At 45.5% G+C, this 23,738-nt stretch overlaps 1 protein-coding gene and 1 pseudogene across 1 annotated transcript; one reads left to right on the forward strand and one right to left on the reverse strand.

Annotated features, from left to right (window-relative positions):
* The window catches only part of LOC115137344 (palmitoyltransferase ZDHHC5-A-like), a 24,789-nt pseudogene extending 11,762 nt beyond the window's left edge, over positions 1-13,027 (forward strand).
* LOC115137713 (thioredoxin-related transmembrane protein 2-B-like) lies at positions 12,784-21,884 on the reverse strand. Its single transcript, XM_029674038.2, has 8 exons — positions 21,568-21,884; positions 20,960-21,020; positions 19,195-19,308; positions 18,933-19,009; positions 18,565-18,671; positions 18,290-18,355; positions 18,013-18,142; positions 12,784-15,077 (listed from the first exon to the last, which is right to left on the reverse strand). The coding sequence occupies exons 1-8, from the start codon at positions 21,754-21,756 to the stop codon at positions 14,898-14,900; spliced, it is 924 nt and encodes a 307-aa protein (XP_029529898.1). The 5' UTR covers positions 21,757-21,884; the 3' UTR covers positions 12,784-14,897.
* Between the last annotated feature and the right edge of the window lie 1,854 nt (positions 21,885-23,738).

Here is a 23,738-nt window from a genome sequence, read left to right on the forward strand (position 1 = left end):
GTGTGTTTTGTTGCGAGAGGGTGTGGTTGGATGTATAGATTGGTTCGTGTGTGTGTGTGTTTTGTTGCGAGAGGGTGTGGTTGGATGTGTAGGTTGGTTCGTGTGTGTGTGTTTTGTTGGGAGAGGGTGTGGTTGGATGTGTAGGTTGGTTCGTGTGTGTTTTGTTGCGAGAGGGTGTGGTTGGATGTGTAGGTTGGTTCGTGTGTGTGTGTGTTTTGGGGCGGTAGATGACTGTGTTTCCATCTGTCGGACAGCGTGCTTCTATAGGTGTTTAATTTTCAACACATTTGGGAAGTGTTAGCCTGGTGCACTATGTAAGGAATAGGGTGCCATTTGGCACGCAGTCCCTAAGAGTGTGTTAGTTGGTGTCTCTGTTCTCTCCTCAACCGCTGGTCTCTCAGTATGGCAGTGATGTGTGTGGCTGGTCTCTTCTTCATCCCGGTGGCTGGTCTCACTGGCTTCCACATGGTACTGGTGGCCCGGGGACGGACCACCAACGAACAGGTAGCAAACGCACACACACACACACACACACACACACCAGGAATGAACCACCAACTAACAGGTACAACACACACACACACCAGGAATGAACCACCAACTAACAGGTACAACACACACACACCAGGAATGAACCACCAACTAACAGGTACAACACACACACACCAGGAATGAACCACCAACTAACAGGTACAACACACACACACCAGGAATGAACCACCAACTAACAGGTACAACACACACACACCAGGAATGAACCACCAACTAACAGGTACAACACACACACACACACCAGGAATGAACCACCAACTAACAGGTACAACACACACACACACACACCAGGAATGAACCACCAACTAACAGGTACAACACACACACACCAGGAATGAACCACCAACTAACAGGTACAACACACACACACCAGGAATGAACCACCAACTAACAGGTACAACACACACACACCAGGAATGAACCACCAACTAACAGGTACAACACACACACACACACCAGGAATGAACCACCAACTAACAGGTACAACACACACACACCAGGAATGAACCACCAACTAATAGGTACAACACACACCAGGAATGAACCACCAACTAACAGGTACAACACACACACACACACACCAGGAATGAACCACCAACTAACAGGTACAACACACACACACCAGGAATGAACCACCAACTAATAGGTACAACACACACACACACCAGGAATGAACCACCAACTAACAGGTACAACACACACACACCAGGAATGAACCACCAACTAACAGGTACAACACACACACACACACCAGGAATGAACCACCAACTAACAGGTACAACTGTAGTTTTCAAAGTTATTTTACCTCTGTCAGAAATGTCCTAATGGCCAAGATGCTGGAACAAAAGCTGGCAGCCAGTGCTTAATTTGAGCCGGGTTCCTGCCGGGAAACGGGATCCGACACCTGTCTGTTTTGGACTGTTTCGGTCCGGGAACCTATTTGGCCGGATCCGGTATCTCTTTGTGGCTCAAAAAAAGAAATATCGCTTTTTTTTCAATGTAAAAATGTGAGTAAAAGCGGCCAAAGTGTCATTTCGAGTTGCCTCTTGGTGAATTGCCCTCCTGTAACCCGCGTGGCCGTGGCTGTATGAGTAGCACGCTTGTAACTCTCACAAGAACTAGAATGACATTCCCCTTTCCAAGATCTCTCTCTGCTCTGCTAGACGTGAGCCTGCAACTCTCGTCCCTCCAGAGTTGCACTTCATCATTTATTTATAGAACCATAGCAAAGGATTCTGGAGGAGCTGCAACGCCCTTCATAGATTGAAATACATTAGCCAAAGTTATAGTGTTACTGCTGTCTGTCAGAAATCAATGAAATCATTCAGTATAGCCTACCTACTACATCATGATTAGGCCTATAATTTAGCCGCTGAGGGTCAGTAGCTTCTTTGAAACAATTACCTAGCTGTGGATTGGGTGTATCCCAATAACAAGACACAGCCTACAGTCGGGAACGCGTGGCAAATCGGTCGGTGAGCAGCACGCCAGACAAAACGGGTTGGAAAGCAAATGGTTCCTGCTGAAGAGACAATACTATTGATCTGTCTGCTCTAGGCGAACAAAATGTTTGAACGGCTTCCAAATATTGTTTTACAAAGCAAAACGAGTGAGATACAGTCTTTTGGCACCAATGCATCGGCCGTCGCCGGCGAGCGAGCTGCGCGTCATCGGGTGACACTGGAAAGCATTTTTAGGACGGTCATTTCCTCCTACAATATGCGTCTCCACACACCTAGACCTCTAGGCTATTGATGGATTCAAGACCAGGTCGTTTTTTATTGATCTATAAGAGTTTCAGTTTGTGAGTGTCAAAGTAAGCCTGTCATTTCACTTTTTGTTTTGGCACCTCCCTATTTACACATTTAAGCACTGCTGGCAGCCTCCTGGACTAGAATTTGCCCTGCAATTGCAAAGATTAGCTGTCATCACGTAAATAATGAGAGAGATGCTTACCACATGAAAATACTGCACACCCCTTGAGAACAGAGACGGAGCTCAACGTTAAATCAAATCAAAGTTTATTTGTGATGTACGCAGTATACAGCGGGCGTAAGCAGTGCAATGACATGCCTACAGAAAAGGAGTTGTCTCCTTATTCCTGCCCATTCTTCTCCCCGGAGAGCCATGTAAGACCCCTTGCTAGCATCAGATCCAACACTCCGCCCAACCCGTCCCAAACAATCACACCCTCTTATCTGACGTTGTTGTCTGAGATCTAAACCGTTGGCTTGTGTTGACGTCGTTCTTAAAGGCCCAAAACATTTCATCTCAACAACAGCCCCATGATAATCCTCGAAAATGTGACCCCCCCCCCCCTCCCAGTCCCCCTTCGTCCCGTTCTCCCTTCATCCCTCCCCGGAATGAAAACATACAGGTCATAATCTCATCACGGAGAGAGAATAATCCTCTGTCGTCCTCTCCCTCATCCCTCCCTCCATTTATCTCCCTCTTTTATATGACTCCATGTCTGATGTTTTCACTTTAAATATGTTGTGTTGATGAATGGAGGATGTCTTGAGGGGAATGAATAACCTACTATTATTTGTTTTCCTTTATCTTCTCTATCGTTCTCTCTCGCTCTTTCTTTCTCCATTTGTGCTCTCTCTCTCTCTCTCTCTCTCTCTCTCTCTCTCAGGTGACGGGGAAGTTTAGGGGAGGAGTGAACCCTTTCACTAATGGCTGTTGGAAGAACGTTTCTCACGTGCTCTGCAGCTCCCAAGCGCCCAGGTCTCTCTCTCTTTCTCTCTCATCATTGTCTATGGTTTTACAGTATGTTATTAGTGTTGCATTACTATCAGTTCAAACAGTGTTTTGAGCTGCTGTCATCCCTACATGCTATTATTAGGGGTTTGATTGATGACCGAGACTAGGTCCTCTTAGAGCTTGATAGAGGACTCTAGATGGATACAACCCGTTTTTAGCCTGGACATTTCCATTGAGGGCTTCTGCCTTTTTAAAAAGTAGTCAACTGGGTGGGATTTGCTATGGGTTGGGAGCAATCAGCCAATGACCAGAGCGTTGTTTTCTTCAAATTGGGTTGCCTTTGGTTGAAAATGGAGTTAAAGATAGAACACTGCTATCTAGTGGCCACAATAACTGATTTTCAAATCACTAATTAAGAAAAGTGACTACTTTTAAATGGAGATGTCACAGGTGCCATAATGGCACAGATCCAAAGATGAGTCCTCGAACTCAATGGGTCCTCTTCATCCTCCTCATCTTCTTCTTGCTCTCCCTCATCCGTTCCTTCGCTTACTACTCTTTCTCCCTCCTGTCCCTCCCCCTCTCCATCAGCTACCCTCTTCTCACCCTCCTCCTCTTCCTCCTTGTGCTTTTAAATAACACGATTTGATGTGGTCTTCATCAGGTACCTGGGGAGGAAGAGGAAGCCTCACAGTGTGGTTGTCCAGCCTCCGTTCCTCCGGCCACAGCTCACTGACACCCAGCTGGCCGCCAAGGTCCTCGACAACGGTATCCACGGAGACCTCCACCGGGTATGACGCGACAAAGACCCATGTAGACGCATTTACACACACACACACACACACACACGATCTGTATGTTCATGGCTCCTTCTTGCCCTCAGCATTGTGTATAGTTAATGCTCTCCAGTTTCCACTCTGCCACTACACTGGGTTGTATAGACTTTGACATTTATTCTATTTAATGTCCTTCATTTTCTCTGTTTGCTTCTCTCCCTCTCAGTCTAAGAGTAGTCTGGAGATGATGGAGAGTCAGTCGTGCGATGCGGAGCCCCCTCCTCCTCCCAAACCGGAGCTCAGGTACCCCGCCCTGTCCAGAGGCCACCAGGGACAACACACAGAGGGTACGTTCACCAGAGTTGTACTCATTACTACACACCGTAGGAAAACGTTTTGCAATGGAAAAAGGTAAGGAAGCAGTTTGCTGTTGGACAATATGGTCAGGTTGTCCCTCCCTGTTTGTTTCCTTCCGTTTGGTGCCTAATGAACATGACCCAGGTTGTGGCTGTGAATCAGTGTGTTATCAGTCAACTTAGCTGATAAAAGAAAATTAAAGTTTTACCTATGATAACATTTATGTACCTGAGTTAATTTATTTGTCCCTCTCTCCCCACAGAGAGTAGTCTTCTGAACAAAGCCCCGCCCACACCCACCATGTATAAATACAGGCCGACCTATAGCAGTCCAGGAAAGAACCACACTGCCCTTACCCATGCCTACGCCAACCAGGTAACAAACACACACTGTCTTTGATGCCAACCAACTAGCTCGCGCATAAAGTGACCGTGGAAGACTGTGTGTCTCTGTGTGAAAGACTGTGTGTCTCTGTGTGAAAGACTGTGTAAATGCTGTGCGATGTAGGATGCATATCACACTACTTCGGTGGCACACACATTGTTCTCTCTGACTCAGATTTATATTTTACATCTCCGTTGGCTGCTTGCCTGTCTGTCCTTAATCGTTTGATTTGTTATGATTTGTTAATGCATCTCTGTTTTTACTCGTGGCTTCTTTTCCTGCCTTTTGATTGGTTATTCAGTGGCTTTCAGTTGAACAGTATCAGTAAGTGAATGTTGGACTATTTTTCTTTATTTTCTTTAGCTTGAGTGTCTTGTGCTTTTTTCTTGTTACCCAACCTTGTGTGTCGTCTTTTAGCCGAACGCTTTCCCCACAGTGTTGTGTAAAAGATTCTCCCCTAGCAATTTCTTGTTGTAGAAAGGTTTTGTGGAAGTTAATTAACATATTATTACATTTTTATTTGACCTATTTTACATATACGGCATGCTTCCTATATGTCACACAATCTGATCATAATTCACTTAAATCAATTCTGGAATCACACAGTGGACCGTCAATGGCTCAGCTGCTGTTTGACGTTTTCTCCACAAGAGGGCATCAAGGTGCACAGTCGAACAGGCACGGCCGCACGAGCCTCCTTTGGGCTCAATTACAACCAAAACTGTGCTTGTGTCAAAAAATGGCACCCTAACCCCTATAACGGGAAAGAGCAACTGGCAGCCTTTTGAAGGGATCAATAAAATAAATATTTGTATTTGTTTTTTTGGGGTACTCTGTCTGGGTCTGAACTTACTGTTGAGAGTTAGAATAGTAAACTCAGCAAAAAAAGAAATGTCCTCTCATTGTAAACTGTGTTTATTTTCAGCAAACTTAATGTGTAAATATTTGTATGAACATAACAAGATTCAACACCTGAGACATAAACTGAACAAGTTCCACAGACATGTGACTAACAGAAAGGGAATAATGTGTCCCTGAACAAAGGGGGGGTAAAAATCAAAAGTAACAGTCAGTATCTGGTGTGGCCACCAGCTGCATTAAGTACTAGAGTGCGTCTCCTCCTCATAGACTGCACCAGATTTGCCAGTTCTTGCTGTAAGATGTTACCCCACTCTTCCACCAAGGCACCTGCAAGTTCCCAGAAATTTCTGGCGGGAATGGCCCTAGCCCTCACCCTCCGATCCAACAGGTCCCAGACGTGCTCAATGGGATTGAGATCCGGGCTCTTCGCTGGCCATGGCAGAACACTGACATTCCTGTCTTGCAGGAAATCACGCACAAAACAAACAGTACGGCTGGTGACATTGTCATGCTGGAGGGTCATGTCAGGATGAGCCTGCAGGAAGGGTACCACATGAGGGAGGAGGATGTCTTCCCTGTAACGCCCAGCGTTGAGATTGCCTGCAATGACAACAAGCTCAGTCCGATCATGCTGTGACACACCGCCCCCAGACCATGACGGACCCTCCAAATCAATCCCGCTCCAGAGTACGGGCCTCGGTGTAATGCTCATTCCTTCGACGATAAACGCAAATCCGACCATCACCCCTGGTGAGACAAAACCGCGACTCGTCAGTGAAGAGCACTTTTTGCCAGTCCTGTCTGGTCCAGCAACGGTGGGTTTGTGCCCATAGGTGACAGTGTTGCCGGTGATGTCTGGAGAGGACCTGCCTTACAACAGGCCTACAAGCCCTCAGTCCAGCCTCTCTCAGCCTATTGCGGACAGTCTGAGCACTGATGGAGGGATTGTGTGTTCCTTGTGTAACTCGGGCAGTTGTTGTTGCCATCCTGTACAACACCTGCAATCCTGTACAGGTGTTGTTACACGTGGTCTGCCACTGCGAGGAAGATCAGCTGTCCGTCCTGTCTCCTTGTAGCTCTGTCTTAGGCGTCTCACAGTACGGACATTTCAATATATTGCCCAGGCCACATCTGCAGTCCTCATGCCTCCTTGCATAAGGCACGTTCACGCAGATGAGCAGGGACCCTGGGCATCTTTCCTTTGGTGTTTTTCAGAGTCAGTAGAAAGGCCTCTTTAGCGTTCTAAGTTTTTATAACTGTGGCATTAATTGCCGTCTGTACCGTCTGTAATCTGTTAGTGTCTTAACGACGTTCCACAGGTGCATGTTCATTCATTGTTTATGGTTCATTGAACAAGCATGGGAAACGATGTTTAAATCCTTTACAATGAAGATCTGTGACGTTATTTGGATTTTTACGATAGCGTCCTGAAAAAGGGACGTTTCTTTTTTTTGCTGAGTTTAGAATGCAGAAGGTTTCTAAATGTGGTTGTGCATCATCAGTTTCTCTTGTTAAAGTCGGTCACAGAGTCAGTCAATTAGCCCAACAGAAATGTTTTAGATTGCTACGTTAGTCATGCGGCCAGGTATCTAAACTTGTTATCATAGTCGAATTACCGACCGGGGGGCCCCATTTGCTTTTTGTTACTCAGATGTCATATTTAAAATTGCAAAAACCTCTCTCTGCAGAAATCAGTGGAGGCTGCTGAGGGGAGGACGGGCTCATGATAATGGCTGGAACGTAGCAAACGGGATGTCATCAACTACATGGAAACCATGTATTTGATCCCGTTCCACTTATTCTGCACCAGTCATTACCATGAGCCCGTCCTCCCTAATTTAAGGTACCACCAGCCTCCTTTAAAACACAAGGGGGGGGCTACTAAAATGTTTTGCTCGCAACGTGGGGGGATACGCAGACCCGCGAGCCCTCGTGATGAGTGCCATTTTGATACACAAGCTTATTGTTTCACTGGGCACACATGTTGCCCCCCCTATCCCACAGCCATCTGGCTATATATACTGTGTGTGTGTTTATTTTTTTTTATTAAAGGTGCGGAACCCTTCTGTCCTATGTGTTGTAAAGATAACATACTGCTACAGAAGCCATGTGGGCATTGTAAAAGTTGTAGGCCTGTATATTCTTCCCCCTGCAGCAGATCCCTTGTGTATAGTGAAGCCCATGCATCTGGCCTGAGAGTTGTTCCCTTCCCCTATGTTCTTCCCACTGTGGTTTTATTGGTGCTGGTCTAGTGCTTTGTCTGTACATTTGGACATCCAATTCTCATTCCAGGTTAGAGTTAACATGACTTTATCTTCTCTCCCTCTTTCCTTATCTACCTCTCGCTCTCTCTCTCTCTCTACCCCATCCCCTCTCTCTCTCTACCCCATCCTCTCTCTCTCTCTCTCTACCCCATCCTCTCTCTCTCTCTCTCTCTACCCCATCCTCTCTCTCTCTCTCTCTCTACCCCATCCTCTCTCTCTCTCTCTCTCTCCCCATCCTCTCTCTCTCTCTCTACCCCATCCTCTCTCTCTCTCTCTCTCTACCCCATCCTCTCTCTCTCTCTCTCTCTCTCTACCCCATCCTCTCTCTCTCTCTCTCTCTCCCTCATCCTCTCTCTCTCTCTCTCTCTCTCTCTACCCCATCCTCTCTCTCTCTCTCTCTCTCTACCCCATCCTCTCTCTCTCTCTCTCTCTACCCCATCCTCTCTCTCTCTCTCTCTCTACCCCATCCTCTCTCTCTCTCTCTCTCTACCCCATCCCCATCCTCTCTCTCTCTCTCCCTCTCTACCCCATCCTCTCTCTCTCTCCCTCTACCCCACCCTCTCTCTCTCTCCCTCTACCCCACCCTCTCTCTCTCTCTACCCCATCCTCTCTCTCTCTCTCTACCCCATCCTCTCTCTCTCTCTCTACCCCATCCTCTCTCTCTCTCTCTACCCCATCCTCTCTCTCTCTCTCTACCCCATCCTCTCTCTCTCTCTCTCTCTACCCCATCCTCTCTCTCTCTCTCTCTCTACCCCATCCTCTCTCTCTCTCTCTCTCTCTCTACCCCATCTCTCTCTCTCTCTCTCTCTCTCTCTACCCCCCATTCTCCTCTCTCTCTCTACCCTACCCATTCTCCTCTCTCTCTCTCTACCCTACCCACCCTCTCTCTCTCTCTACCCCACCCACTCTCTCTCTCTACCCCACCCTCTCTCCCCCCCACCAGATGAGTCGAGGGGACAGTCTGAAGGAGTCGTCTTCTCTGCTCCAGTCCAGCCAGCAGCCTGGCTTCCGCTCTGAACCCAGCCTGGATGGGAGAGAGGCCCCAGGGGAGAGAGGGGGAGGAGGTGGAGACAGACCTGGAGGAGGGGGGGCACCAGGGTCAGGGGGTGGCGGTATCCCCGGTTACTCTCTAGGGGGACGTTCCTACCCCTCCTTTTCAGACCCAACGGTTCTATCCTCCGGTGGAGGGGGAGGTGCTTCCCATTCTTCCAGCGTGCGTTCTGGCTCCGCCCACAACGCGACTCATGTCTCTGAGGCAACGACCTCCACGAGCTACAAGAGCCTGGCCAATCAGACGCCTCCTCCGCGCAACGGCAGCCTATCGTACGACAGCCTGCTCACGCCCTCCGAGAGCCCCGACTTTGAGTCGGCCGCACCCGACATGTCGCCCGGGCACCACCGTACCCCGGCACCACCCCCCATCCTGGGGTACTCCTCCCCCTACCTGTCGGCCCAGCTCAGCCAGCAGAGAGACGCAGAGCTCCACCAGCCCTCCGCCTCCTCCGTAGCCCTCCTCTCCTCCCCACACCGCGCCCACTATCTCCAGGAATCGCATCCCCACTCCCACCACTCTCAGCCCCCTCCCTCCTCCGCGGCCCCCCAGCCCCCCACCCACACCACCACCATCATCACCACCACCACCACCACCACAGCAGCCACAGCTCCAGACCCCCCCGCTTCTCCCGGCCCCGCTCCTGTCCGACTCTGCCGCCCCCACCTCTACCCGTACCGCACCCGGTCCACGGACACCCCCTAGCCCCCTCCACGCACCCCCCGCGCTCCCCCCACCCCCCGCCGCTGGGGAAGTCTCTGTCGTACTCTTCGGCGGCGGCGGCGGAGATGCAGTACCGGATGGTGCGCAAGGCGTCGGCCTCGGCCGGAGGGGGAGGGGCGGGAGGGGGGATCCATGCACCTAAGTGAGTAACGGCTCTGCTCTTTACCGACTGACTGCAGCCCGCTGCCTCCTCCTTCTCCTCCTTCTCTTCCTCCTCTTCTTCTTCCTCCTCCTCCCAGGCTCCTGTGAGTTCCTTTACCTCCTTTTTCCCCCCGTTGTGTGTTTTCCACTCGTCTGTAGAGTCGGTGCTTCTCCTCATCACTGCTTCTGTTGGTTCAGCCCCGACTGTCACCCTTTTCCCTATAGAGTGCCCTACTGTTGACCACTGCTCTGGTGAAAACTAGCGCACGGTATAGGGAATAGGGTGCCATTTGGTACGTACCCGTTGTCTGTTTTCAGCTGCTGTAGTTGTTCCATTCAGCCTTTCTCTGTCCCGAACTGTCTCTCTGTCGCCTGTCCTGGTTCCCTTCACTATGTGATGGTGTTGTTACTGTAGGTGTAGGTCTTTGTTATGAGACATCACAATACATTATGTAATGGCATGTCATTCCCTATGTAGTGTACTACTGTTGACCATCTCAAAATGCATTTTGTCCACCATTAACCATGGTTGTGTTATCGATGTAGTTGTGGCTGTGTTTTATCCTGTTGCCCTCTGCGTGTGTCACCGTTATCCAGCATGACGTCCCTCTGTTTGACTATAGGATTACAGTAGATATCTGTATGTAACAGCCCTTGGTCACCCCTGCATGATATATCCCATCGATTGGTTATGAATGCTTCCACAAAGGCACACTATTCCCTAAAGTGAATACGAGCTCTTTTGGGCCCTGGTGAAAAGTAGTACACTATAGAAGGGGATAGGGTGCCATTTAGTATATACCCCGAGTGTGCGCTCTTCCTCTCCAATTTCTTAACTAATCCTTCTTTCCCTCCCTCTCTCGTTCTCTCTATCCAGGGACGAGATTCAGATGAAGTTGTTCAGCCGGACGAACGGGCAGCCCAGGTCCTCCATTTCCTCCTCAGGCTCCATCCCTTCCTCCCCCTCTCACCCAATCAGCATGTCCACTCGCCCCGGACAGGCCTATCCCAGCCCTGGAAACACCCAGAGCCCCGCCCACAAGCCGGGGGGCGGGGTGAAGAAAGTGACTGGCGTCGGCGGGACCACCTATGAGATTTCAGTCTGAGTTTGACGGGCGGCTACTCTGACTAATGGCGTCAGGGGTTAAAGGTGAATGAGGGGTCAGAGATTGACTGATGATATTTCTGCCTCTTGGACCCTTCAGGAGAGGAAAGCTTTTAATACACAGACGTTTTAAAAGTTGGGTGATGAGAAAGAGTGAAACGACAGACTTTTCTTGCTCTTCTTCCAAATGCGATGGACTCCGGACTTCCTCTCTCATTCAGAGACCTCCAGTCAAGGAACTACAGAACTATTCGGGAGAAAGTTGTTTAACCAATCACATTCAAGAACACAACACACCATTATGACATGGTGGGCTTACGGGCCCAGCGAGCCAATCATAAGAGGCGGGACTCTTTGACAATCCACCAATTTCTGGGCAGATTGAACTCTGTGGGAATGATTGACTGACAGTTACAACTGGGTTTGCCTTTATTGGATAAAACAAGGAAGATCAACATGGCTGCGTATACACAGGCAGCTCAATTCTGAATTTTTTGACCAATCAGATCAGCTCTGAGAAAGTAAAAGGATCTGATCTGATTGGGGAAAAATACATCTGGATTGGGCTGCTTGTAAAAACAGCCAATATTTTAAAGAGAAAAACAAAAATGTTCTTTCATTCATTCATAAATATGTAATGATTCATTCTCTGTACAGAATTATATGGTTTGGAATTTATGGTGATTTCCTCCAATCAGTGGCATTTAAAGGTGACTGTGGCATGCACCGGCCACTATGGGCCACTGTGATTGGCTAGTGATCACGCTGCCATTCTCTCGCGACCAATCAGAAATGGAAATGCTAAACTGTAGTAGACGGCAGGATCATTGGTAGAGTTAGTTTTTGGCCTGGCCTGGTTCCCCGGGTGGGCGGAGATTTCACTTAAGGACCAATGGAATGATAAAAAAATAAGAAACTCGACCAGTGACACAATCATCGGGTCTGTACTAAAGATGGAGCAGCCTTTTCTAAACAAACTTTGGAGCAATGGCCTTGATAATCAAGGTGTTTTTTTTAATTTTACTTATTTAATTTTAAAATGTTATTTTATATGAATTTATATATAGCTGTTGATAAGATTTTTTTTTAACGGGCTGATATAGGGTTTTTCTGGTTTGAGTTCATTTCAGAATTATAACCAAACAGGAAAGAAACTGTTGCCGCGTTCAAGTGCTAGTCGGAACTTGGGACATTTCTGACTTATTAACTTGTTTTAGTTAAACACGTGCCACGTTCAACCAGTTAGCAAGTCGAAAATGTCAGTTTCCTAGTTCCGACTAGCACTGGAATGCGGCTCATTTGGATTGATGGCTGCACCAGCCAATCAGAGGCTGAGTTTTGAGTATTCAGCCAAAGAGAGGAGCTGGACAATGATATGGTTCAGCCAATGGGAAACAATGTATTTGATAAAAGAAGGCGAAGTAGCATTTTTAAAGTCCTTTGATACACAGTAACCACTCGACTTCTCCTGGGGCATATTTCAGAAATACCCTGCTGTACTTTCTGATTGTTTACTTCTGAGCTTTGTAATGGGTGTGTCTGAAATTGAACCCTATTCACTATTTAGTGCACTACTTTTTGACCAGGGCCTAAAAGACTCTGGTCAAAAGCAGTGCACTATGTAGGGAATAGAATGCCATAACACACACCCAATGTTTTGTTTTATTGGTCCGGATACTGACATCTCTGGTTGCAGTCCACTAGCTGACCTATTGAGAAACTAGCGAGGATCACATGCTTTGGCGCGACCAATCCAGAGAGAGCAAGAGATTCATATCAACCTACTCTTTTATTCGTTAATGGTTTAAACCAATGATGAGCAGCTGAAAGTCAGTAACATCCTTTTTTATATTTAATTTGTACTTTTCTTCTTTTTTTTTTTTGCAAGATTTTAAGACAATTTACAGGGCATTGCTTTAGACTGACAGTTTGTTTGACCAGTCAGGAGCGTAGAATGAAACAAAATGGTCTAGGACAAAAAAAAAGCACGTCGCCCAATATGTTTGACTGCCATCAGGAACAGCCAATGCCCTTACAGATGATGTTTAGACAAGTACAGGCCCTGGACTTGGGTGTTTTGAAATAAATAAATAAAATTTAAAAAGTACTGTATAGCTCTGTATGTGTGTGGGCGTGTGCATGTGTGTATGTGCGTGTGTGTTTGAGCATTGGTAATAAAGTATTTAAAACAAAAGGCAGTGTTCTTTTTGTTTGCAGTTGAGGTCGGCCAATGCAACACATGAGAAAGGGCAGAACATAGTCTATCCCATACTTACTACACATTCAGAGTAGAACTTTTAAGTCGGACCAAAGGATTCCACATTGGCAATTAAAAGTTATGATCCAGTTACAGTAGATTTTCATGCAACTTAACAGAATTTCTTCCAGAGGGGCCAGAGAATCATTGTGGGGTTTACATCAGTCAGTGGTTCTCAGGTTCATATGTAGGGAGCAAACTCCTACTGATGGGGGGGAGGCTCAAAGCTTGGCTTCATGTCTCGCCTCCCTCCATAACTCTTAAATGCCGTCACTACCAGAAGGCGGTGCCAAAATGTAGGTTCAACATCCGGCGCCGACAAAGATGGCCACCTCGCTTCGTGTTCATAGGAAACTATGCAGTATTTTTTATTTTTTTAACGTTATGCCACCAAAACATACATGTTGCTAAAAATGCTTAAATTCCCATTTATCTTTAATTGTAAACCTGGTGGGATGAGCCCTGAATGCTGATTTGCTGACAGCAGTGGTATATCAAAACATAAATTTTTACTGCTCTAATGACATTGGTAACCAGTTTATAATAGCAATAAGGCATCTCGGGTTTATGGCCAATATACCATGGCTAAGGGCTGTGTCCAGGCACTAAGAACAGCCCTTAGTGGTATATTGGCCATATACCACACCCCCTCGTGCATGATTTCTTATAGTATAGTGCAACTTGACATTTAAAGGCAATGTTCCTGCGTTCGGGAACATTGCCAGACTCAATGTATTCATGTACACATTTTTATTGCATAAAAAAAACATGTCGGACACCTCAAGCGGCAGGCTCACCCATTCACGGAATCAATCTACACATTCTGAACGGAAGGTTGACACAGAATTCTACAGTAACCAAGGGAATGTCAAACAGGTAGTAAAATGTTCTGTTACATCGCCTAGAGATGCTGGTGTCAAAATGGTAATCGTTTAGATGGGAGCATTTGAAAGTAAACATGTAATTCTACCTATTCTGTCAGGGTGGAGAGGAGTGAGGGATATTCTGTCATGGAGGGGAGTGAGGGATATTCTGTCAGGGTGGAGAGGAGTGAGGGATATTCTGTCATGGAGAGGAAGTGAGGGATATTCTGTCATGGAGAGGAGTGAGGGATAGAGACTACCAGTGCCTCCCTCAACCATCTCTGATATTTTGTAGATGACAGAGGCCGTGGCTCATACACATTATCATTATCATGGACCCAGTCGAAGGTAGGTAGCTGGCGTAAAATACTTGACCATGTCTGAACCATTGAGCCATTTCAGACGAAGCCAATGTAACTTCAGTTCAATGGGTGCATGGACTGGACAGAGTGTAAATTCACACTATATCCCAAATGGGACAAGTTTTAAATCAAGTGAAACACTAGGAATGGAGTGTATAATTGTAGTGTGCCAATATTAATGCATTCAATTGTTAAGTCACACCCCTTTTCCCTAGTGCACTATATTAGGTAATAGAATGCCATTTGGGACACAACCAATGATGAGCATAGAGTTTCTCCAGGGAACTGGAGGAAAGATCGATGCAACTCATAAGTATGACGGAGACGTACAAATCTAACTGTACAGTTGAGATAATCATAATCACATTTTGCAACTCAAATCGTGTTGTACATAGCAAAATGAAAAAGGATTCGTAACAATCATGTTTGTTCCCTCGATAGAACAGAACACCAGCTAGTCCCAGCGTTCTTCTGAGGCCACTACCCCTGACAATTCTATTTGTCCTTCTTGGTCTCCGTCTCCTCCCCCTGGGCGTCGACCTCGGGCTCCTCCTCTTCGTGCAACGGCGGGAACTGTGATTCATTGAGCTTGTCGCTCCAGTCTCCCTTGGACTTATTGAGTTTCTTGGACTTCTGGTAGAGCTCGTTCAGGTTGAACTCCCGGATGATGTTCTCCTGTTGAGAGTGACATTGAGTGTGTGTGTGCATGTCTGGGTATACGGACATTTGTGAAATTAACTGGAAGTATATGCATATCCCCCGTACATCCCGCAAAGGCGGAGGTGTTGCTAACATTTACGATAGCAAATTTCAATTTACAAAAAAAAAAGACGTTTTCGTCTTTTGAGCTTCTAGTCATGAAATCTATGCAGCCTACTCAATCACTTTTTATAGCTACTGTTTACAGGCCTTCTGGGCCATATACAGCGTTCCTCATTGAGTTCCCTGAATTCCTATCAGACCTTGTAGTCATAGCAGATAATATTCTAATCTTTGGTGACTTTAATATTCACATCGAAAAGTCCACAGACCCACTCCAAAAGGCTTTTGGAGGCATCATCGACTCAGTGGGTTTTGTCCAACAATCATCCTATTTTTCCAACTTAATCGAGGAAAATAAGAATAATCCGAAATTCCTTTTTGATACTGTCGAAAAGCTAACTAAAAAACAGCATTCCCCAAGAGAGGATGGCTTTCACTTCAGCAGTGATAAATTCATGAACTTCTTTGAGGAAAATACCATGATTATTATAAAGCAAATTACGGACTCCTCTTTAATTCTGCATATTCCTTCAAAGCTCAGTTGTCCTGAGTCTGCACAACTCTGCCAGGACCTAGGATCAAGAGAGACGCTCAAGTGTTTTAGTACTATATCTCTTGACACAATGATGAAAAGAATCATGTTTGTCTCTGTGAATGGCTTGTCCTCTGACAAATCAACTGTAAATTTCAGTGTTCCTCAAGGTTCCGTTTTAGGACCACTATTGTTTTCACTATATATTTTACCTCTTGGGGATGTCAGTCGAAAACATGTTAACTTTCACTGCTATGCGGATGACACACAGCTGTACATTTCAATGAAACATGGTGAAGCCCCATAATTGCCCTCACTAGAAGCATGTGTTTCAGACATAAGGAAGTGGATGGCTGCAAACTTTCTACTTTTAAACTTGGACAATACAGAGATGCTTGTTCTAGGTCCCAAGAAAAAAAGAGATCTTCTGTTGAATCTGACAATTAATCTTAATGGTTGTACAGTCGTCTCAAATAAAACTGTGAAGGACCTCGGCGTTACTCTGAACACTGATCTCTTTTGAAGAACATATCAAGACCATTTCAAGGACAGCTTTTTTCCATCTACGTAACACAAACTTTCTGTCCAAAAATGATGCAGAAAAATGAATCCATGCTTTTGTCACTTCTAGGTTAGACTACTGCAATGCTCTACTTTCCGGCTACCCGGATAAAGCACTAAATAAACTTCAGTTAGTCCTAAATACGGCTGCTAGAATCGTGACTAGAACCAAAAAATTATATCCTTCCTGTTTGGCCCTGTCCGGGGGTGTCCTCGGATGGGGCCACAGTGTCTCCTGACCCCTCCTCTCTCAGCCTCCAGTATTTATGCTGCAGTAGTTTATGTGTCGGGGGGCTGGGGTCAGTTTGTTATATCTGGAGTACTTCTCCTGTCCTATTCGGTGTCCTGTGTGAATTTAAGTGTGCTCTCTCTAATTCTCTCTTTCTTTCTCTCGGAGGACCTGAGCCCTAGGACCATGCCCCAGGACTACCTGACATGATGACTCCTTGCTGTCCCCAGTCCACCTGGCCGTGCTGCTGCTCCAGTTTCAACTGTTCTGCCTTATTATTTGACCATGCTGGTCATTTATGAACATTTGAACATCTTGGCCATGTTCTGTTATAATCTCCACCCGGCACAGCCAGAAGAGGACCGGCCACCCCTTATAGCCTGGTTCCTCTCTAGGTTTCGGCCTTTCTAGGGAGTTTTTCCTAGCCACCGTGCTTCTACACCTGCATTGCTTGCTGTTTGGGGTTTTAGGCTGGGTTTCTGTACAGCACTTTGAGATATCAGCTGATGTACGAAGGGCTATATAAATAAATTTGATTTGATTGGGTGCGTAACCGGATTAGGGCGTCCACACACGGTGCTCAGAATGACAAATCACATTTAGATGGTAATTCATTAACAGAAGTCAAGGACACAACAATGTGAGGTCCTTCTTACCTCATTCTGATGTGCACTTTGAGGATGTTAGAATGACTGTCCACATTTACTTTTCCTCAGCCAAGACGAGTAACGAACAGCAAAATCACTTAGTCGATGTCAAACTACTGTCCCGCATAGCAGAAAAGGTTCAACTATTCTATTAAAATCAGCTTGGCGAGAAAGAAATAGCCTATTCCAAACAGACTCCAGAACAGTTGGGGGACGGTAGATCCCAAATTCATACAACCAGTACTGGGCTTTATAAAAAATTAAGTTAACGCAATGAGTCTGATGCAACAGATCAGAACGTTTAACATAAAACGTTGATAAACTTATTTCTTCACATTTTAAGAGCAGCAATGCACACAAGGCAGTAGGCTACGCACAAACGTTCCTTCCATAATGAAATTAGCGGGGGGAAATACCCCGCTTAATTACCCCTGCCTCCAAAGATGGTCTGATTTTGGCTAGGCTACTTTGAAGCAAGGTAAGACATGCCTCAATATGTATTATTAAAGCGTTCAGGTTTTCAAAAAGCATACAGCCTCCAGTTCATTGCAAAGTGGTGTGTGACATGCTGAAGAGCATGCCTTCCATTGCCTATGTATGCATTTTCTGTTTGAGATGCTGCAGCAGCTCTCACGGTGTCTGACAGATGTTCCGCTCAAAGGCGCTGTATCCTATACGAGTGTGAGAAAATACATAGCGAATATACTGTACACTATATGATGCTAATTAACTTAGACCGATAACTACGATTTTCCCCTCTCCCAGTCAATGGGCTGGTGCAAATTCTCTCACACACACCAAAAGTCAGCTATTATCAGCTAACGGAAACCCTGGTGTGTGCGCATTTCTAATGTTCTGCTTTGAAACCACACCTCTTACCTCAGTGAAGCTCCAGGATACTGCCCTACACTTCTTGTCCACCTGGGGGCGTCTCATCACCTCCTTGCCCCCCTGGAACAGCAGCAGCGAGGGCAGCTGCTTGGAGAGGGGAGAGGTACTCACCTTGTACCTGGAGAAGAGCGATGGAGGATGGGAAGCAATTACAATGTTTCAAAATCAGAGACGTCCAATCAGAAATCTACTTCACTTAAATATATACTCCCATCTGCAGAGAGAAAGAGAGAGAGAGCGAGAGTGAATGAGAAAAGGGACCTACTTCTTAGACACGTCTCCATACCGGCCGATGTCCACCTTCCCAAACTTGAGCCCAGCACAGTTATACCTGTAACCATGAGAGAGAAAACGTCAATTTCCCAACAAACTCGCAGCAATAGCAGTACCACTTCAGTCGCACCACAAACTGACAGGTGATACTAATAGGGAACACAATCCAGGAGAGGATGTTGATTGACGCTATGGGGTTATGGTGCAATGCATTAAAATGGAGACTTTCATTTCGTCGTGTATAGTGAAGATTAGTCGCCGTCTTACTTGAGGGAGAGGTCTGCGTAGACGGCGGCAAAGGACTGACACTCCGGGGACCAGTTAGCGAAGAACTCTACAATCCACGTCACCCTGTTGTCCCTCTCCAACTCGTCCTGCAACAGAGTCACAAGTCAGCCATCAGTTTCACTAAAAGTCCAATTTCAATCAATAAAATCATCCTCTGCGTAGATCGCCTTTGAAATCACCTGATAAAAATACTTTCAACTGAAATGTCAAAAACAGCCTAACTGGTGTCACCTTCGGCGATCCTGTGAAAGTAGCATTTTTGATACACGCATCCGTGTTATTTTTCAAACTAACATGGCAATATTGTCAGTCACAGTAGAGCCTTAGAGGTAATCTGTGGTACTCACGTCTATGGTCTTGTCACTGAAGTACTTGATGTACTCTGGGCCCATGTAGAGAGGAGGCTTACAGGTCATCAGGAACACTGGAACACACAATCAGCCAATCAGAGAGCCGAATGAGGGGCCATCAGGTTATAGGTCATGTCATCTAACTAGGCATTTACCGGTATAATTAATTACCACAACAGTAGAGGAGTGCGTGTCTGTGTGTATCCATGTATGTGTATGTATGAACAAAGTGTGTATGCATGCAAGTGTGCGTACTGACCGATGCAGAAGGTGAGGTAGAGAAGGCCCATGCGGATGTCCAGTCTGAAGAAGAGGATAACGTTGGCCACCTTACTGAACAGAATGATGTTCCCCACATGCTGTTCCACCGTTACTGAGACAACGAGAAATGGAGAGAAGGGGTTAAGTCAAGTAAACAACCTTTTTTTCATCTTTGAATAAAAAAAAAAAAAACTATGGCATAGAATAAGGACAATTTGCAGGTTGAGGACAAGAGTGAACTTGGGGAGGAAACACAAAGAACAATAACATTTAGAGCGACAGAGAAAGAACCGACGTGAATAGAAGGCAGGAACAAACTGTTTTGTAAAACGACGGGTAAGGAGTGACACGAAGAACTATGAAGAAAAGTGTAAAAACTGTTTGAGCCTGAGAAAGAGGGACAGTTTATAGTTGAGGCCTAACAAGTGAGGGGTTCACTTTAGGGAGGAGGGAGAGACAGGCCGATGAAAGACGAAGGGAGCGCCAACGACCAACAACAGAGCCACAATAACGTAAACACCAGAATGACACCACAAGGTCAACAGACAAAACAGCCTTATCATTTCTTCCTGTGAACGATCTATTAAAAACAGTCCGTTTACAACACTAAAGTATTCATTTAAATAGGGCTGTGTGGACAAGACATTTGCCATAGCATATTGGATGAATAATTAGAACAATATCATGAATATACAGCAGTAACCAAGAACAAAAAAACATTTGGCTTTACACCAAACGATTTTCTCAGACAAAGTTTAAGTGTCTGAAAATGTTAGCCTTGTGGATACAAAAGTGAAACTTCGCTAGCAATGTGTGTGGGTACCAATCATTTAACGGAAATGGTAACCATGTGTTGAATGTCATGTAAAACAAACATGTCTGCCTGCTGAAGGAGACCCCTAGCTCAAACTGAGGGTGTTTCCCCTAGATACAACAGCCTCAAAATTGGCTATATCATAAACATTCATCAAAACAAAAATGTATTTTTTTTGTCTGCATTTAAGGTTAGGCATATGGTTGGCAGCATGGTTGAGGTTAAAATGGGACTTTTGTGTATTTAACAAGGCAAGTCAGTTAATAACAAATTCTTATTTACAATGACGGCCTACCCCGGCCAAAACCTAACGACACTGGGCCAATTGTGCGCCGCCCCATGGGACTCCCAATCACAGCCCGTTGTGATATAGCCTGGAAACGAACCGGGGTCTGTAGTGCATTAGACCGCTGCGAAGATCAATAGAAATAGGCGGGGTTTATGACCTCAGCCACCCAAGCCACAGCCTGTTCTCCCCGCTTCCAACACGTAGTCAGTACAGGACCGTCATGGCAAAAACTGACGACTGGCCAATAGCATTTACCCACAGACCACCAGGCTGCTGAATAGCCACCACTAGTCAGCTGTACCCTGCAATCATGTGTGACCCTGTGCATGTGACTAATAAACTCTAAAATGCTCTGTGGCTGTGGTAACTTGTGATGATGACCAACTGATTGGGGGGGCAGTTCTATAGTGTCTAAACGCAGACGGGTACAACTCCGCTGATGATTAACCTTTGAATTTAGCTCTGTATGAAACATTTACACGGAGTGAATTAGTGATAGTGAGCTGCTGTATTGGTCAAGGATTTTTGTATAACGATGTGTGCGCCTCGTTGTCAGTCTGTTTTTAAGTAGGTAAACAGATGAGAATGGGTCATAAGAGTATGGGTACGCTAGCTAGATCTCTGATGATGACAGGGCTCTAGTTCAGGGCTGATACTTACTAGCTCTTCTGTTTTTCATCATGACGATGGCACTGAGGAACATAAGAATCTCCACTTCTCTCTGTGGAACATGAGAATAGAATTAAACATACAGGTCAGGGCATTTCAGTCTTTTGACGTTTCATCTACTGCTTTACGTTACAGGGTCGGGGCAGGCGTGCAACTAACTCCAGTTTTTGCCCGTGTACTTTTTTGGGTGGTTTTGGTGCGTGAACTCATGGTGGTAGTTGCACTTTCAGCCCGAGATAAAAAAATTAAAAAACAAGGTCCTGGTAGCCTTTTATGAGAGGGGGGCACGCACCTGCAAACTCCCCAGTACACCCACCCTTTGTTCGGTTCTGTCTCACATCACCTTACTGTTACTTTCCGATTTAGTTTCGGGTTACAGTCTCTATAGCATCTTTCAGTGTCGAACCCAGGCCAGCTCCCACCGAATTTCAGAATGGCCACTCATGTAGCGAACTAAACTCCCACTCTGTCATCACATTTAGCATGGGATAGCTAACGTTAGCTCGTTGGCAATCTAACCCGTCTTTATCTCGGCCTAATCACGTGTATCCTTCCTACCATTTTTTCAATCCCCATTTGTTACACCATTCAATACTGACCCAGTCAAAGTCGCAGGGGTTGCCATCCTCTCGTTGTGTCGAAAGATGCTCGCAGATGCCTGGCGTCTTGCGGATCAGGAGAAACGCGACTGACATGAACAGAGACGCGACATAGTATGGCTTTAGCAGCCACTTGTACACCTGCGGCAAGTGGTAGAGGAATGCAAGGAGAGGTGTTAGCAACGCCATTTTCTAATTTAGATATACAGGTCAAATAAAACTCGCTGGATAAATTTCCAGTCTGCCAATGTGTAAACTGCGAATTAAAGGGCACGAAGGATGTGGCGGAGGTCAATGCGGACGAATCGTTGGAAATAGTCCCGCCTCTTTTGTGAAATGGTGGTGATTGGCCAGTTGAAAACATATAAGGAACAATGATTGGTTATATTTTCAGAAAAAGGAAGGGCAAAAGAAAAACAGATTCCTCCCTTTCCTTCATTTGGGAAAAAAAGTGGCGTTTTTGGAATACTTTTTAAATGCAGGGCTCGTTCGACATTGCAGCCGACAGTGCAGGCAAATCACCAGTGGTGGGGAAAATACCCAATTATCATAAAAGTATAGATACCTTTATAGAAAGTCTCTCAAATAAAAGTCAGACAGTAAAATACTACTTGAGTAAAATTATTTGATTTTAAATATACTTAAAGTATCAAAAGTAAATGTAATTGCTAAAATATACTAAAGTATTAAAAGTAAAACAATAAATAATTTCAAATTCCTTATATTAAGCAAAGCAGACGGGACCATTTTCTTGTTTTTAAAATGTATGAATGACCAGGGTCAAACTTCAACACTCAGACATTATTTACAAAATATGCATTTGTGTTTAGTGAGTCTGCCAGGCCAGATGCAGTAGGGATGACGACATGTTTTCTTGATAAGTGCATGCATTTGACAATTGTCCTGTTTTTCTAAGGATTCAAAATGTAAGGAGTACTTTTGGTTGTCAGGGAAAATGTATGGCGTAAGAAGTACAATATTTTCTTTAGGAATGTAGTGAAGTAAAAGTAGTCAAAAATATAATTAGTAAAGTACAGATACTCCAAAAAAACGACTTTAGTAGTACTTTAAAGTATTTTTACTTAAGTAATTTACACCACTGGTGGAAAGCCTTCCCAAAAGAGTGGAGACTGTTATAGCAGCAAAGGGGGAACTCCACATTAATGCCCATGGTGTAGTTTATGCACCAGTTTCAGCAAACGCTACCTATAAAATCAATGTTTTCAGTGTACATGTTTACCTCTGCTTTGAGATTGTGAAACACTGCAAGCCCAATGGTTGGTCAACTGTGATAGCTTAAAGATGGTTTCTTCCCTGTTTATGTAAGGAAATTCCAAAGGCTGTCATTGTAAATACGATTTTTTTCTTAACTTAATTTCCCAGTTAAATAAAGGTTAAATAAAAATAAATAAACGTCTTCTTATTCTGCTCAGCAGTTTATGTAGAAGAGTAATTATGGAGTAACAGAGACATCTGCTGGGAGGTTTTTCTGTGGAGCTTTGGTGAGAAAACGCTAAAATAAAGTGTGAAATTGTGAAATGAAGGAAGAATAAAACACGTTGGATAATTCTGAAGAGGGGTGTTATCGGTGAGAAATATAATCTTAAAACGCATCCATATTTCAATAAATGTGTATTTATTTAACCAGACAGGTCAGTTAAGAACAAATAATTATTTACAATGACGGCCAAACCTGGACGACGCTGGGCCAATTGTGTGCTATCCTATGGGATAGCGCACAATTGGATGTGATACAGCCTGGATTCAAACCAGGGACTGCAGTGACACCTCTTGCACTGAGATGCAGTGCCTTAGACCGCTGCGTCACTCGTTAGTGTGATAACTCGTTCGTTATCTCGCCATCATGGTTGACAACTCCATTGTGTCCTCCTCCCAGAGCGCTAAGAACCTTGGCGTGATCCTGGACAACACCCTGTCGTTCTCAACTAACATCAAGGCGGTGGCCCGTTCTTGTAGGTTCATGCTCTACAACATCCGCAGAGTACGACCCTGCCTCACACAGGAAGCAGCGCAGGTCCTAATCCAGGCACTTGTCATCTCCCGTCTGGATTACTGCAACTCGCTGTTGGCTGGGCTCCCTGCCTGTGCCATTAAACCCCTACAACTCATCCAGAACGCCGCAGCCCGTCTGGTGTTCAACCTTCCCAAGT

Source organism: Oncorhynchus nerka, linkage group LG11 (assembly GCF_034236695.1).
Source record: "Oncorhynchus nerka isolate Pitt River linkage group LG11, Oner_Uvic_2.0, whole genome shotgun sequence".
Taxonomy (NCBI): domain Eukaryota; kingdom Metazoa; phylum Chordata; class Actinopteri; order Salmoniformes; family Salmonidae; genus Oncorhynchus; species Oncorhynchus nerka.